Source organism: Saccostrea cucullata, unplaced genomic scaffold (assembly GCF_032062105.1).
Source record: "Saccostrea cucullata isolate Sc308-1 unplaced genomic scaffold, CSIRO_AGI_Scuc_v1 ctg253, whole genome shotgun sequence".
Lineage (NCBI taxonomy): Eukaryota > Metazoa > Mollusca > Bivalvia > Ostreida > Ostreidae > Saccostrea > Saccostrea cuccullata.
The window spans coordinates 311,993-329,021 of NW_026930548.1; the positions used below are offsets into that span (position 1 = coordinate 311,993).

Consider the following 17,029-nt stretch of genomic DNA (forward strand, 5'->3'; position numbering starts at 1 on the left):
ATATTTTAAAATATACTGGAAAACTTGGTTGGTTATAAGGAGATGAATCGTTCTTCAAAATTATACCTCCTTAGGAGATTCTTTATAAATGTAATTATAGAAAATAGTGAAAAGTAGCTGCAGATCTGTAGCTCTCCAAAAAAATATATTGATAGACCGGAGAGCTACAGTGCCACCCATTGAAAAAACATTTATTGCGCACAAAAAAGTGCACTCGGTTCCTAATTAATTCTTCCAAATTCTTACCTCAATTGCAAATAAGGAAAGATTTCAAAAAATTCCTTTATCTTCTATCATACTGTAGTTGACATAACGAAGCATATTGGATCGAATAAAACCAAAATGGCAGTATAAATAAGCGAAATGTTCGATGATTACAATATCAGGGTCAGGAGGACTATTAACAACAATTATGAGGAATGTTTGGTTGTGGAAAAAGCAAAAGAATATGTTAGGAACACACGGTTAGAAATATTTTGAGATTACAGTTTGAAAAACATGGAGAAATAAATACTTTTTTGTGCGCAATAAATATAGATGGGTGGCACTGTAGCTCTCCGGTCTATCAATATATTTTTTTCGGAGAGCTACAGACCTGCAGCTAAGTGAAAAGTTGAGGGGTTAAAAAGAAATTTTGAATAACCATACTGTTATGTATGAAATAATTAAAAAAGATAACATTTACGTACAATATTATCACATGTATTTTTATAAACCCTTTATTATATTACTCATAGAGTTATTATAATTTTCAACAGAGAATGAGAATAATCAAGATAAAGCAGTTGCTTGTACATAAACACTTGTCAATCATACATTTTAAAGTTATTCTTCTGAAGTCTTTCCACAAGTCTAAGAAAAACAAATTCTTTTTCCTGAAGAATACTGATATACAATTTAACATTCTGAAGGAGGCATGACATAAATCTGATGAATAAACCTGTAACTATATATTGCACATTTCCTCTAGACTAGAGATGTATGCAGATTAAGGTATGTCCTATGTCTGTCTTCTTCAGGTTCACATACCAATAGTCAGGGCTCATAAAATTGTAAATGAGTGTTTCAGATTTTTAACTGCAATGGCATTATTTCTTCTATTACTTTATAAATTCCATGAAAAATAGATGTGTGCTTTAGAGTGAGGGTGTGTGTGTGTGACATTCTTCAATAAACCTGCAGTGAGGCATGGCCTTACTTCAATTTCTTAATGAATGAATTATCAAACTATATAAGATTTTATGCTAAATTTGACATTCTTGAAGCCAAGGGACTCCTAATTATATGAAGAAAATAGGTGACCATGGAGAAAATCCTTATCCTTATCCTTCTCTACAAAACTGGTACCTCTGTGGAAATCATATGATACAGAAATTAAATGCAAGTGATATACACAATTAACAAAATATGGGTTACAGTTCTTAAATCACCATTCCTCTATCACAATTTTTGGTATTGGTCTATCTAACAGTGGTTTTGCTTCTTCTTTTTCCCTACAAAAAGATTTTGTGTCTTCATCAACAATTTTTGATAGACATTTGCAAAAAATTATTACCCGGTAATTAAAATATTTAATGCTTTATTTTCAGTTACTAGTACTTTCTTCTCACCTGTTGTCGTCAATAAAAACTTCTGTGGGCATGTTCTCCTCTGGTACTTCCTCTATAACATCCGGGGTAGGAACTGCGTCATCTTCCGGTAAAAGCTGCGTGATGCTGGTAATTGTCCCGCCTTCTTCAATGGCGGACAAATTCGGAGCACGAGAAATATTTTTACCGCTCATGGAGTCTTTTATTTTCTGAGCATTTCTCTGATGAACTGAAATTGATTCTTCGTCTATAGGAACGTCATCTGGCACTTGTTCTATAGTGAACCTACCAAAATTAGAGATTCTTTCAGGTAACAAGATAAATTAATTTTTTTCTCTCCAAAATAATTATAAATTTACAAAATTAGCACAAAAATGCAACCTGACCCCAGTAACATAACCACCACCACCCAAAAGACACCTCACACCCTTTACGCCATCTGAAAAAAGAACAAAAATGTAAACCACTAGTTCTACTCACAATTTGCTGTCTAGAGACATTTTCCTACGCAACCTGTGAAAGCGTGTTAGTAAATGCAGAGTTAGAAACCAGCAAATACACTGAATTACGTTTTTTAAATACAAATACAATAGACGTTTTTGTTCCAATACAAGTATATATATGCAAAGCAATGAATTATGTAATATTCCTGTTAGGATGATTGCTAGAGGTGACGAGAAATCGAGCTAAACAACGAATTTGTGACAAGTCCTATTCACCAGCATCAATATTATTGCTTCTATTTCTTAAAGTATATGGAATAGATAAACATGTAGTCATGTATCATATTTGTTAGTATATATATGTTTGATTACTTTAATACACAATATCATAGGAACATTCATAGGCGTCGGAAGCAAATTTAAAGCGGGGGGGGGGGGGGGGGGGGCTAAACCAACAAAAAAGGTAAATCCCAATTTTTAATGCCTATACACTGTATATTGTCTATTTTTGCAAAAAAAAAGTGGGATGGGGGTAGGGGCGGCTAAGCCCTCCGGTTCCGACGCCTATGAGATTACCTTTAACTTCAAATCATAGGATTTTGCCGTTATCCGAGAACAAAGCATTAAAAAATTTCTTCCATCTGTATGATAATCTTATGAGTTTTTTTCGAAACCCTTTTTCTGCATTTACCTTGAAGCTTTATGCCTGGTGGCTGGGCTATTTAGCTTGGAAGGAAGTGAATCAGTAGAGTCATTATTTGCTATATCTTCCTCATACTGAGTCTTCATTATGGACAAAGGAGCACTCTTTTTCCTTCTCCTATCATTCATTCTTTGGTCTATAGAGTTCTTTTTTGCAAACGGACCAATAGTCGTGGCTCTTCTTAATGGAACATATTCTGGAGTTGCATCTGCATCCACTTCGTTAGCGTCACGTAATCTCACAGTTTTCGAAGAACCAAGGGAACCTGAAGAATTCTTTCTGGAGTCTGCCAGTTTGAACAAAAAACTTAATGGAAAACTTCTTTTTCTTTTCCTTTGATTCTTGTCAACAGGGATGTCTTCTGGTTCATTGCCGGTTGTATTGGCACGTGACCTTGCCTGCCAATCCTGATCTGCTTGATTGAGTCGGGTGTCAGACGACCATGCAGATCCTCTGCGAGCTTCGGACACCCCGAATGAAATTTTTCTCTTTGGTTTCTCTGTTGTTCCTATCACTGAATGGGTTCTTTTTGCCTGTTCAGGATAATGAAGATGGTCCATGTGTGGATTTAGGTGAGAAGAGAAACGCCGCGATGGGATGCTTAGTTGATCACCGTATTTTGAGTGTCTGAAATAAAGTCCAAACTTATAAATACGTGTATATAAACGTAATCATTATACAAATTGAATTGCTGAAGAAGAATTTACTGTTTTCCACTGATAAGGCTTAGCATGGACCCTGCAAAGTTGTTGCTGAACACAGACGGCCGACGATTATGGTTATCGTTGTAGTCCACCATTTCATCTGGATGGATAATGCGTTGGTCTTGGAGAGGAACAGTCCTTCAAGAAGAAAACCGATTAATTTTACAGAAAAGTCCTGGCTTCAGCAGTATTCACGATGTGTTGCTTTAAAAGTACCCACGATAAATTGTATGTTGAACCAAGGAACATTGGCTTCTTAGATGCGAGTGATGCATTGGTATACGGTAATTCGATTACACCTTCGTCAAAGTTGACGTCTTTAATCAATGGCGGGAAATCGCCACACATCTCGTCAACGAGTGTGACAGCTACCTAAAATGGACAAGGTGGGTCTACATCAGAACATCTGTGAAACGACAGAAAACGTTGGTTTATGGAAGATTTAATTAGTTTTCCAGTTAAAAAACATATGCTTACCGCCCAGTGTCTATCTAAGAGCCAGTTAATATCATAATCATCATCATCTTCGCCAAAAGGATTGATCAACTGTTCAGCAACCTTCAGGGAATGGAATTAACAACCGCATAAAAAGATTAACAATTCAAGATAAGTAATATTTTGTTTTCAAAAGGGAAAAATTACAATACCTTTAACCAACCCATGTAGAAGAAGAATTCTAGGAGTGTGAATATGGGTACGTATATATCGTACTCATAGTTTGGGTAGCGCTTAGTTGGATCCAGAAACTGGCGCGCTATCAAGCACGTGAGGAAGAAAGAGTGAACTGCAAGCGTCACAACCTTAGAAAGGACAGTAATAAGGTCAATACATCGGTAAAACGGCAGTATGGTGAGTTAATCTTATTGAAAAATATTATCAGCTTAGTTTTATTATACCTGTGTGTAGACTAATGGTATTGTTATCCAGTCGTACACAAAACACAACGAACATCTATCTCTAAAATCGGCGATTGACTGAAATCAATGGATAGCAGCAAATTAGGATACATTTCAACGATTAAACAAGAGAGACATGGAATATCAGATGTTTAGTTACCTCAATGACCATTCGGAGTCCCCAGTCAGTTTTAATGTAGTCCTCTTTCCGTGCGTGTGATAAAACTGCGTTTGCCCACATGAGTGGTACCCAAAATTTGTTATATTTACAGTCTACTTTTTCATACATAATGGCTTCTTCGCTTGTTATAAAACCTGCAAATAGTAAGAAAAGTTCAAACTATCAAAGAAATAATTGTTTGGGGAGGACAAACAGTTTTATCTAAGTTTTCAAATCTTCAATCTAAATACGAGGGCTGTTCGGAAATTATTGAGATAGTTGCATTAACTCCATAAAGGACGGAGATAATTTCGCAGAAGTTCATCCACATTTTATTTAGAACAAATAAAACACTTATGCAAAATTTCTTATTCCTTTGATAATTAGATAAGTTTCGGTGAAACGATAAACATACATATGTCTATCGACCCGGAGCAGCATCGCTACGTCATTTTACCGTCACGTCAGTCGGAGATGTTTTCGCATGCAAAGTGATCGGGAAGTGTTTAATACTCTTCTTTCTTTGTTATTACATATAAAGTTACAAAAATCAAACAGTATCTTTACTTAAATTATTCTTTAAAGATGTATGCTGTTGCTACCCCAGTAAACAATTTTAATTTTTGGGAAATGATGACTTAGAATCATGCAGTGCCGAATTATGCAGTGCGGGATTAATAACGTAACAATATTAATACCGTACGTAAAAACTCATGGTCGTCCAGAGCTTTCAAATTTACTCTGGTTGAATTAATTGTGAAATAAAATTATACTAATGAAACAACAAACTATAACACATTATTTTATTCTCGATGTTATTGGTTTTGCAGGTCGTTCAGTCTGGTAAAGGGTTCTAAATTGTGCTACACAAAATTTTAGGTATACCGGCTGCTCCGCCCTAGACGTCAAAATGAATATTGTCGTTGTTTGCAGATTTCTCTACCACGCTTTATTTTATTACGATCTCTGTATTTCTGATCAAATTCTATCAAAGTTGCACAACATGAATTTGAAATAAAGCTGAAATATTATACACCTAAACTGATTTATTTTCGCTCTTATTATGGATCCACGAAGAGTTAGAACGTTGGCGTTTCATATTATCAATATCTGATTTCGTGACTGCAAGTATTAACGCATTTGTATACCATCGTAAAATTTTTAATATTTATAAAATATTTCTTGCTTTTATTAATTATTAGTGTATGTCAAACGTATATGCAAAATTTCACCGAAAGACGTTCATAAGAAAGCAAAATATACACAATGTCTCAATAATTTCCGAACAGCCCTCGTATATCTCCCATTACAGTGGTACCCACACTTAGTTCAATGCTTCTACATCGTACGAAGGTAATAAGCAAGAAAGAACGAAAATCATTTTACAACTGACGTACCGGTAAGCATACTGTGACATGCATAAAAGGGAGCATAAAACTCTCAAATGTGCATATGGGTTCAAGGGTATTTAGGCATTATTCTTATTTATTAAATATTCACTAGGTCTGAAATAAAAGAATATAATGAAGTGTAATTTTTGTTTTCAAAGGAAGGACTTCTATACACTTTAAACATAAGTAATCAAAGATTACGAAGCTCACCTCGACGAATTTTGTCTATCAGCAAGGCAAATATCTGATCAATTTTTTCTCTGGTAAACGAGTGCACGAGTGTCCCCCAAGATCAATATCCATGCAATTTTGGTTTAATTAGGATTAACAGTTTCTTGAGAATGGACCTGCTTAAACCTTAAACCTATTCACTTATCAAGAAAAATCTCTGTCAGTTCAAACATCTGGAGAAAGTTTGGAAGTATCCATTCTAAGGCTTATCATCCATGGAAGTTTAATCATAATAGGCAATAAAATTTAGAACTAGTCATAAACTTTATCCGGTTCACTCATTAGGAAAATGTTTGTCAGATTCAGAATCTAAAGCTTGTCTGAAGGTCTCCATCAGTAGATAAACCATCCACACTAATTTTGATAAAGTATGACTAAAATTTATTCTTCTTCTTTAACCTGTTCACTCATCTGGAAAATATACTCAGTTGGTCAGATCCAGCATCTGAAGCAAATCTGGTAGTGTCCATCCCTAGATGCATCATCCATGCAAGTTTGGTCCAGGTAGGTCTTATAGCAACTTGGTAATCGACCTGCTTCGAAAAGTTTATGCTGGTCACTCATCGAAAATATATCAGATCTTGCATTCGAAACAAGTCTGGTAGACACCATCTCTAGATGCATCATCCATGCAATTTTTGTCCAGATAGGGCATATAGTTAATTGGTAATAGACCTGTTCCAAGAATAATAAACGTGTCACCCATCTGGAAAATATAGGTCAGATTCAGCATCCGAAGAAAGTCAGGTAGTGGCCATCCTTTTATGGATCATCCCTGCAAGTTTGGTCCGAGTAGGGCTAAAGGTTACTTAGTAGTTGACCTGCTCCAAGAACTGTAACCTTGTCACTCATCTCTAAAATATAGGTCAGATCCAATATCTGAAGCAAGTCAGGTAGAGACCATCTCTAGATACATCATCCATGTAACGTTTGTACAAGTAGGGTATATAGTTACTTAGTAATGGACCTGCTCCAAGAACTTTAAACTTGTCACTCATCTGGAAGATATAGGTCAGATTCAGCATCCGAAGCAAGTCAGGTAGTGTCCATCCCTTGATGCATCATCCATGCAAGTTTAGTCCAAGTAGGGTTCATAATTACTTAGTTATGAACCTGCACCAAGAACTTTAACCTTGTCAATCATCTGAAAAATAGAGGTCAGATCTTGCATCCGAAGCAAGTCAGATAGTGTGTCTCCCTTGATGCATCATCCATGCAATTTTGGTCCAGATAGGGCTTATGGTTACTTGGAAATGGACCTGCTCCAAGAACTTTAAACTTGTCACTCAACTGGAAAATGTAGGTCAGATTCAGCATCCGAAGCAAGTCAGATAGCGGGTCTCCCTTGATGCATCATCCATGCAATTTTGGTCCAAATAGGGCTTATGGTTACTTGGAAATGGACCTGCTCCAAGAACTTTAAACTTGTCACTCATCTGGAAAATATAGGTCAGATTCAGCATCCGAAGCAAGTCAGGTAGTGTCCATCCCTTGATGCATCCTCCATGTTAGTTTGGTCCAAAAAGGATTTATAGTTACTTGGTAATGGACATGCTCCAAGAACTTTAAACGTGTCACTTATCTGGAAAATATAGATCAGATTTAGCATCCGAAGCAAGTCAGTTTCCATCCCTTGATGCTTCAGCCAATCAATTTTGGTTCAGATAGGGCTTATATTACTTAGTTATGAACCTGCACCAAGAACTTTAACCTTGTCAATCATCTGAAAAATAGAGGTCAGATCTTGCATCCGAAGCAAGTCAGATAGTGTCTCTCCTTTGATGCATCATCCATGTTAGTTTGGTCCAAAAAGGATTTATAGTTACTTGGTAATGGACCTGCACCAAGAACTTTAAACTTGTCACTTATCTGGAAAATATAGATCAGATTTAGCATCCGAAGCAAGTCAGATAGTGTCCATCCCTTGATGCATCATCCATGCAAGTTTGGTCCAAGTAGGGTTTATGGTTACTTGGAAATGGACCTGCTCCTAAAAAAATTAACTAGGACGCCGTCGCTAATGCTTACACCGATGCCGGGGCTATAGCATACGCTCATCTGGACCTCGTCGAGGTGAGCTAAAAAGGCGTCTTAAATTTGGAACGCAGTTGGTCCCGTAATGAAATCAAAAATTCAAAACCGTTTTGCACAACTACGGAAAGCACAAATCATATTCCAAAACATGATTTTGTGAGAAAAAAAAATTATGGACCGCCTAGGAGAATATAACAATCTTCAGAAAGTGTCAGTATAATTTTACAGCGCACATAAGCTCAAATGACAATTATATTGTCTATAAAGTTGACTTGGAAAGGATTACCTGCCTCAACAATGTGATCTAGAGTTGGGAACCTCTTCATAACGGCTACACTGATAGACCGACAGATTAAAATGAGGCCAAACATCATATAACGGGCTACAGTTCTCCGGATTATTCGGGGCTTGTCATCCTTTCCCTGGAGATAGCAGCACATCAGGTACAGGGTTCTAACCTCAGCAAAACAAATACAAAAGATATTGTTTGAACATGTGTATATGTATACATACAGTCAAGTCTCGCTTATGCGAACGCTAGTATTCCGATGCAAATATCTGGATTTGTGAGGCGTCCGAAATACTGAAACAAATTTGGTATCTTTAATTTAGTTTCCTCCGAAATGTGCAGCGTCTAGATTATCGGTGTTCGGATTATCAAGGCTCCACTGTATTTAAAGTGACCGAAGTTTGGAAATGTACTTTAAACAGAACTAATCAGAACTGAACAGAGGAAATTTAGCTTCTCCTGATTATTTTAAGTACTTAGTATGCTTATATTTTAGGTAGTAATAATGAGGTAGGTAGCTATTTAGGTATGTGTATGTGCGAAAAAGAAAGATCGTGCGTCATCTATCATTATCTTTAAGTGTTAATTACCCTTGTACACGTGTTTTAGTTACAAATTTAAGTAACTTAATTAGCATGGTTTTCTCTGTATTTGACATTTTTCTTAACAGCATTTGAAGATATTTATATATGTTTACTTAAGTAGTACTAATTAAGATGTGTACGCCAGGGCCATATCAAGAAAACCAATGAAATAATGGCCATAAGGAAGAGAGAATTCTAGAATAAGGCAAAGAAGTACATGCAGTGACGTGAATAGAAAGAACCTTTTAGGATTAAAATTAATGATTTTTGTAAAACTTGTCTTCAAGATTCTCAATTAATACTCCATTAATCAGTAATGCATGGATTGCAAATTAAACTTTCATTTTTCCTCTATGTTGATTGTGTTTCAATGTAATCTGCAAATTGATTTGAAGTTTATTTTATCTTGGCCAAATGTATAAAAGTAATTAATGAATCAACAAAAAGTTACGCAAGATGAACGCATTTTACATACTCTGACGTAGAACAAGAGATGGTATGAAGATAAAAATTCATATCCAGAATGTACTTTAAGACCTCACGTTAATAAATGTTAATGTCGGTCTGGCTCTACGTTGTCCTCTCATTATTGCATTAGCATACTAGTATCATGTAGTCGTCCTATTGACATTTTTCTCAACATGAAACTTTGTACCTTACAACTATAAATTCTAAACGTCTCGTGAACTATCCAATAGGAAATGCCTTATTTGAATATAGCTGCTTCGAGCATGCATTTAAGGCTATTTTCTAAATTAAATAAACCGCCAGGATTAGTTTGTGTACCTTTTCTTCGCTTTGCTAAGTACCTTTTCTTGCACCAAATATCTTGGTGCATTTTTTAGGTCATGCATTCTATTTTTAAATGTTTCTGGGAGGTAAACAGAGATGTAAATAATAAGTAATATTTTACCTGTCAGGCCACGGTACATTTCTGAATTGTTGCCACCACCTGCCCACCACCATTGTGACGTAGAAACCAAGAACAAAGGACACCGGGATCAGACTAGTAAAGTTGTTACAGTGACGAGCAATGCTCTCAAAGATTCTAAAAGAATAGAAACCCATTTATTTAATTCATTTATTTAATTTGTTTGGATAATGAATCAAGCTTTTCCATGGCATTAGCCAAATTTTGCTCAAAATGATAAATATACTCTGAAAGATTCTAGGGTAAAGAAAAGAAACATTTATTTATTTCTAGTCACATTATTATTTATTCTAATTTGTTTTGATAATGATTCTTTATAATTTCATTGTGAAATAAAAAGCTTTATATAGATAAATAGATTTAAATCACATTAGTCAAATTTTGCTCAAAATGATAAATATACATGTATTGATAATGAATTCATCACTAATTTACATTGATTTGTAAAAGTTATAACTTTCTAAGTTTAAAGAAAAAAAAAATAGAAATGGAAATATCATGAATTCATCACTATCTTGATTTGTAGTCTTTGTTATCTTGCCAATTAAAGAACTAAGATGTCTTTCTTTTCCTTTTCATACGTACACTCTTTGTTCCTCGTTAAGAGCTAGCCTATAAATCAGACTGATGGCCGCATACAGACTGGAGAAGATGATCATTTCTTTATACACAAGCTTGTAGACACTCCCCCTCCACATCCCCAACAGCTTCACGAAGCCTCCCAGGGTCGTGTTAGCAACCCTGTACTGGTAAGTTATTGTCATCTTTACTTGGATAATGTAAACGAACTACAGTATTTTCTTGGGCTTTAAAAAGTGTCCTCTTCTCTAAGCTGCTGTAAAAAAAACATAAAAAAAAGTTTAACATACATGTATTTAAATAAATTTAAGCATGGAAAATTTCCTGCTATACAAGGCAACATACGGCTGATTTGCTGAAGATTTGTGTAATCCTGACTTTTACTGTGGTTTTATCTCCTTGTTATACCAGACTGGATACCAGACTGCTTTGCTCTTACAATATTGTTGCCTAAGGAAAGACAAAAGAGGAACTAGTCAACTTCCAGATTACAACCATATAGAGACAGTGGAAAAATTTCAATGAATTATGAACAAGTATCAAGGAGAAACATCGTTTACTCTTCGAATGAATATGAAATACAATGTTTAGAAGAAGTTTCTTGGATTGCAGCAGAGATATTGGACAGCTGCAATGGGAAATTTGGTGAATAGGTAAAAGAGATAAAAGGGTATTTAGAAAAAGGAAGATTTGAAGATCCTGAATTTGAAAGACTTGTCATTGTTTCGGTCTTGGCAAGAAAGAAATATGGAGTAAAAATGAGGATGGGAAATTTTCATATTTTCTGGTGAAATGTTAAGGTAGGAATAAATGTGCAAATGAAAATTGATTGATTTTAATGATTTTATGACCTTTTTTAGAAATACAAATTATCATTGTTTGACTTTTCCATCAGTTATTAGGTCATTGATTTTGTACCAATCTGACTTTGAATTTCTCAGTCTTCTTGATCACAGCAAATTTGACCTGTTGACAGAGAAAGCTTACACCTCTTACTAAACGCATCTACTCAATAAGCTGGTTTTTCAGGTGTCAGGATTTTTAAAACCTGTTCACAGTTTGTATTCGTTACTGTACGTATAGGTTTGATCGTTGTTGGTTGTCTTCGCTATTTTATAATAAACAAAACAAATGTCGTACACTATGTCTGATAACTTAGTTGATGTAAAATGCAAAGGAAAGAAACACTCTAAAAATCAGAGATTTACTACACCATTAGTACTCAGATTAGAATGCAGGATAGTCAAAGAATTTAAGATGCAATTGACACAGATCCTTGCTTACGGTCAAGAAGAATGTATGTGGAGGAAAACACGATATAACAACTATGCACGTACATTAAGAGGGGAAACAAGACAATAGGGGTGACATTACCTGACAGATACACTGACTTTATGTCAGAAGGGTACATTGACCAGAAGTTTTGAAAAACTACGAAAGGAAACATCAGCGATCATATAACCAGCATGCTCTTGCTGCAAACATCTATGCTTCCAAACTACTTTGAAATCTATTATGAACAAAAATACAAAGGGCAGTCGTTTTAGTCTGCAAGAGAAGTTGGATAGATAGAACGTGTTAGAAAAGGCTTCAACAAGCGTGTTTGCAGAAAGGGAAAAATTTCACAAATCGTTCCATCTACATATATTATACAATATGTATACTCTCTTTGGTAAAATTCATAAAAATGAGATATGCGTTATCAGGAAAATAGGTTCCGTGGAGACCATGATTGGACAAATGTCCACTAAAAATGCAGAGACACATCCCAATTTGGCAACAAAACAGATGATGGAGACATGACAAGAGTAAACTAGCAGAAACTAGTAACCTGGAGAGTGATTGGAGTCATTCATTTACATATACCAATATCCAAATATAACCAGACATAAGTCACTAGATAGAAGGAGGCAAGGAGAATTTTTAAAAAGATGGATTGTATAATCAATAAATGAATTTTGTTTCTGAAATAGAACAAAAGAAATGGCCGAAAACATCTAAACAACAATAATGCAAGAATCAAATTTCTGGCAAGCTGGCAAGAATCGACGCAAAGAAACAGTAAGCCGAATCAACTTTCTAGCAAGAATCGATACAAAGAAACAATGTTAGAATCATCTTACAGGCAAGAATCGACGCAAAAAATCAATAATACAAGAATATACTTACTGGCAGGAATCAAAGCAAAGAAACAATAATAACATATTCAATTTTTGGCAAGAACCGACACAAAGAAGCAATAATGCAAGATTCACCATACTGGCAAGTATCGACACCAAGAAACAATGACGCAAGAATCAATTTTCTTGCAAAAATCGATGCAAAGAAACAATAAGACTAAAAGCAACTTACTGGAAAGAATCGACTCACAGAAACGATAATGCAAGTATCACCTTAGTGGCAAGAATCGAAGCAAAAAAACAATAATGCAAGAATCTCTTTATTGTCAAGAATAGACACAAAGAAGCAATAATGCAAGAGTCACTTACTGGCAAGAATCGACCCAAAGAAACAATAATGCAAGAATCACCTTATTGGCAAGAATCGATGTAAAGATACAATAATGCAAGAATCACCTTACTGGCAAAACTGGAAGCCAAAAAAAAAAAAACCCCATAATGCAAGAATCATCTTACTGGCAAGAATCGACGCAGAGAAACAATATTTTAATGTAAGAACCAGCTTACTGGCAAAAATGGAAGTTAAGAAACACTAATGCGAAAATCAACTTACGCAGTTAATTTGGTGGAATAAATGAATTACTGACTTTTACGTTGGAAATAGAACAACATACGTTTAATCAATTTTATATATATATAGTCAGCGAAAACAATTGCATACAACGCAACTAAAAAATTAAGGTGTGTGACTAATAAAGTATTTACATGTAAAGACTGTGTGACCTCTTTTTATGATTTATAAATATACATAGATCTATATCATATACATTTATTCTGAAATCAATAATTTTGTACGTGTTAAGCAGTGAATTTCAATAAAAAATTCCTTTTTATTAAGTAGTTGCACTTGAATACCTATTTCCTGCCCTTTTAAAAACTTCGTTACGTCTAATATAAATAATTATGCCATAGTCACAAAGCTATATGGTTTATAATAAGAGTTTTATTATTTGTATTATAAATGAGTGAAATGACATTTATTAGAACCAGACAGTGTTGAATGAATTTCATTCAAGAAATTAGGTCTTAACTTCAGTCATTAGGTCTTAACCTCAGTCATTAGTTAAAAGTGTCATTAAGGAATTAGAACCAGAAAATATGAATATATATTTCAAAAGAAAAAGATCATATTATATTACTTTTAACATAATCTCTGACCTACATATCTTCTTTAAAACATTGATTCTTTTGTTATAAATGCATTACATCACACAACTATGTCCCAAACGAATGTACAATTGATTCGGCATACCAAAAATTGATACATTTTTGTTAAAAAAATTTTGACAAGCAAAACCTGAAAATTCTGTGCAAAAACAAATATTCAACGAAATAAATTTACATAAAATGTAGATCAGTGGAATCAATAGAGACTACATATCTTACCAAGCTTGAAGCAAATAATTTTATCCCATTTATCCTTACCATTTTTCAACAAATTTTCTTTTTAAATTATCCCTAAAGAAATCCCAATCACAAACATTGTCTTTAAGAGATAAAAGAAATATGTATTATTGTTGAAAGGCGCCAAAACAAGACCTGTAATTAATGGACATATCCTGTGGAAGCTTTACTGTCTTGACCTAATTAATATTTAGGTAGTATTTAAACAGTGACAGAAAGATCTATGCTCTGGCTATAAATTTGTCGCCAATTTATCTACGCCTCACCAGAATCGCCATCATTTCTTCGACCCAGTTTCTGGCATTTCTTGACCATGTAAACAATTTTATGGCAAAAGAAATACAGGTTTCATTCTGTTGTTGTCGAGTTAAGAAAGAGGTGAGAGAACAAAAACATTAATATTCACAGGAGTTCATTAATTAAAAGCATGGTTTACAAATACATGTATTATGGTATATTACAGACAGATACCATTTTGTTCTAGCAGAGATCGGACAGGTCAACGACATGTAGTCATTCCATATTTCATTGATAACGATAAGAATTTTGAATTATGTAAAATAAAAGTTAATTTACACTGTAAACATTACTTTCTATTAGGGACCTAAAATTGTGCACGTTGCAATGGGGAAATTCCAGAAACTTTTAAAAAAAACTATTTTAAAGCATGTCACAATGCGGCAAATATCTACTTTAAAAATGATTTAAAATACAATTGAATTCCTCTTACATACCTTAATGTACTTTTTTCCTTCCTTCACCATGTATTTCGTTATTTTTGGTAAAACAAGTACTAGTACTTCGAGACAATGACCACAAGAATTGTGAAGAGCTCTACATAATGCCAAAATCAAGAAGAAGGTATTTACCTGTAAGGTAAAACTACGAATTTTGTTCTTAATAATTTCCCCTAGCACTCCTGCATGGTCGTATGAATGAAACAGGTATATAAGTATAAAATCATTCCATTTGACCTCAGAAATTGTTAACAGTTAAGAATCACGTGTTTGCAAATAAAATATTCAAAATATGCATAATGTCACTATGTTCCATTTGTCAATTTCAGATTTAAAAAAAAAAATCAACTTTCAAGCATTTTAAAATAAGAATTTAAAGTGCATATATTTATGAAAGTACAATAAAAAAAGCAACATTTTAAGGCAAAATTTACTAATCATTGTCTTTTGATACTTAAAAAATAACCATAAATACATCAGCATATTTTTCATCTCGCACAAGTTGACACGTGCAAGTTTTATTGCTGTAATTTAACGCCTCTTGCAAATTCATTACCTAGTAGCCTGAGGCCTTTTGAAGCTACACAATTTTACACCAAATATGTATTACAGATGACGCAAATGGCCTCTTCTTTGACCCTTGTCAAGTTGTCACGTCTAAAGACAACACGAGTGTAACAACAAAACGACTTCTCATAATTACTTATTCTCTTCAGACTACATTCAGATAATTTAGAGATGATCGTAACGTCTTCAATATGCTGTAGATGTAACAATTTTTATATAGTTCTATATTTTTATATACATGTATTGTAAGTATCCATACTGTTCATATTTTTGGATCTTGAATGCTTTTCGTTCTTTTTAGGGCTTTCTGATAGGAAATCACTTTCTTGAAGCACAAAGTCATTTGAACTTTCCTGTTCCATGCCAGATACCTTTTTTGTTCTCTTTGATGATATCAGGTTGTCTTTAAGGGAAAAATTTCTCAAGATACATTTTCCCTTAAAGATTCTCAAGTATGCGCATGGATTCAGGCACCTGTAAGACTTGTTCATCAGAAAGTACCATTGCTTTGTTGTTTTGTTATATTAGGAAATACTAAATGATTTCAAATGCCATCAATAACTTTTTTATTAATTTGATTTAATTGGATTCAAAAACTTCTTTAAAAATCCATACAAAGATACATAGCGAGTTCCAGTAAATGTTCTACCAAGCCTCTTTCTTTACTCTTAACTAAAATATTAACAGTAGTGAAGGAGAAACTTGAAGAGTACCGAGTAACAATATATTCAAGAAGTGGTGTAAATCAGACGTGGATAATAAAACATTCAAAGGAAGTTTATTTTTGAAAATTTGAAATCTCAAAATTTTACCAAAATCAACAGCATCAAAACTTACGACTTTTCAACTTTACATAAAACCGTTTTCCAAGTAAAAATTAAGTTCAGGCTTTTTGATATCACTGACAGTTGTTTTTTCAATGGATATTTAAATCGTAAATTTACATTCTTTGTCATTGGATATTTGCAAAATTATTTTGTTAAACAAAAATTCGATTGTACACACTTATTCTGATGTTGATATTAAAAGATGCTTGAGTTTCATATTGACAAAATATTTGTAGTTTTTGGAGACCAGGTCTTCCAACAATCTATCGGAATTCACATGGGTACCAGATATGAATGCAAAGGTGAGAGATGACAACACGATCAAAAAACTCATCATGGGAAAACATGGCATCCGTAACTTGAACGAAAATGGAAAACTTGTTACAGATTTTGCACTTTCAATGATCTAGTTATAGGAGGTACCATCTGTCCACATAAGAAGATACACAAAACAATTTGGATTTCTCCCGATGGAAAGAAATCAAATAGATCATATCACCATCATGCGAAAATGGAGAAGAAGTATGATAGATGTAAGAACAAGACAAAGAGCAGACGCATCCTCAGATCACCAACTGGTTACAGCTACGCTGAGATGAAACTCAAAGAATTCAATCACACATATTTACATTTCCATTGTCTTTGTCCGAGATAGAATTACAAATAAAGTAGTAAATGTACACTATTTCTACATAAATCTACTGGTTTATCAATAGGCGCGTTAAAAAAAATCACATACCCGTACCGGGCGGTATGAATAAAGATATATACAGAAGTGAG

General features: G+C 34.2%; 1 protein-coding gene across 2 annotated transcripts; it reads right to left on the reverse strand.

Annotated features, from left to right (window-relative positions):
• Positions 1 to 758: 758 nt before the first annotated feature.
• On the reverse strand, positions 759 to 15,068 carry LOC134229013 (bestrophin-2-like). Of its 2 annotated transcripts, XM_062710722.1 has the most exons (14): positions 14,853 to 15,068; positions 10,541 to 10,790; positions 9,938 to 10,072; positions 8,438 to 8,604; positions 4,496 to 4,650; positions 4,336 to 4,413; positions 4,087 to 4,239; positions 3,917 to 3,997; positions 3,660 to 3,811; positions 3,443 to 3,577; positions 2,724 to 3,362; positions 2,070 to 2,102; positions 1,611 to 1,874; positions 759 to 1,493 (listed from the first exon to the last, which is right to left on the reverse strand). In XM_062710722.1, exons 2-14 carry the CDS (start codon positions 10,717 to 10,719, stop codon positions 1,427 to 1,429), a joined length of 2,238 nt encoding a protein of 745 aa, XP_062566706.1. In that variant the 5' UTR covers positions 10,720 to 10,790; positions 14,853 to 15,068; the 3' UTR covers positions 759 to 1,426. The 2 variants fall into 2 exon arrangements, with proteins under 2 accessions (XP_062566706.1, XP_062566707.1); XM_062710723.1 differs by lacking the exons at positions 10,541 to 10,790; positions 14,853 to 15,068 and having other exon boundaries at positions 8,438 to 8,609; positions 9,938 to 10,034.
• Between the last annotated feature and the right edge of the window lie 1,961 nt (positions 15,069 to 17,029).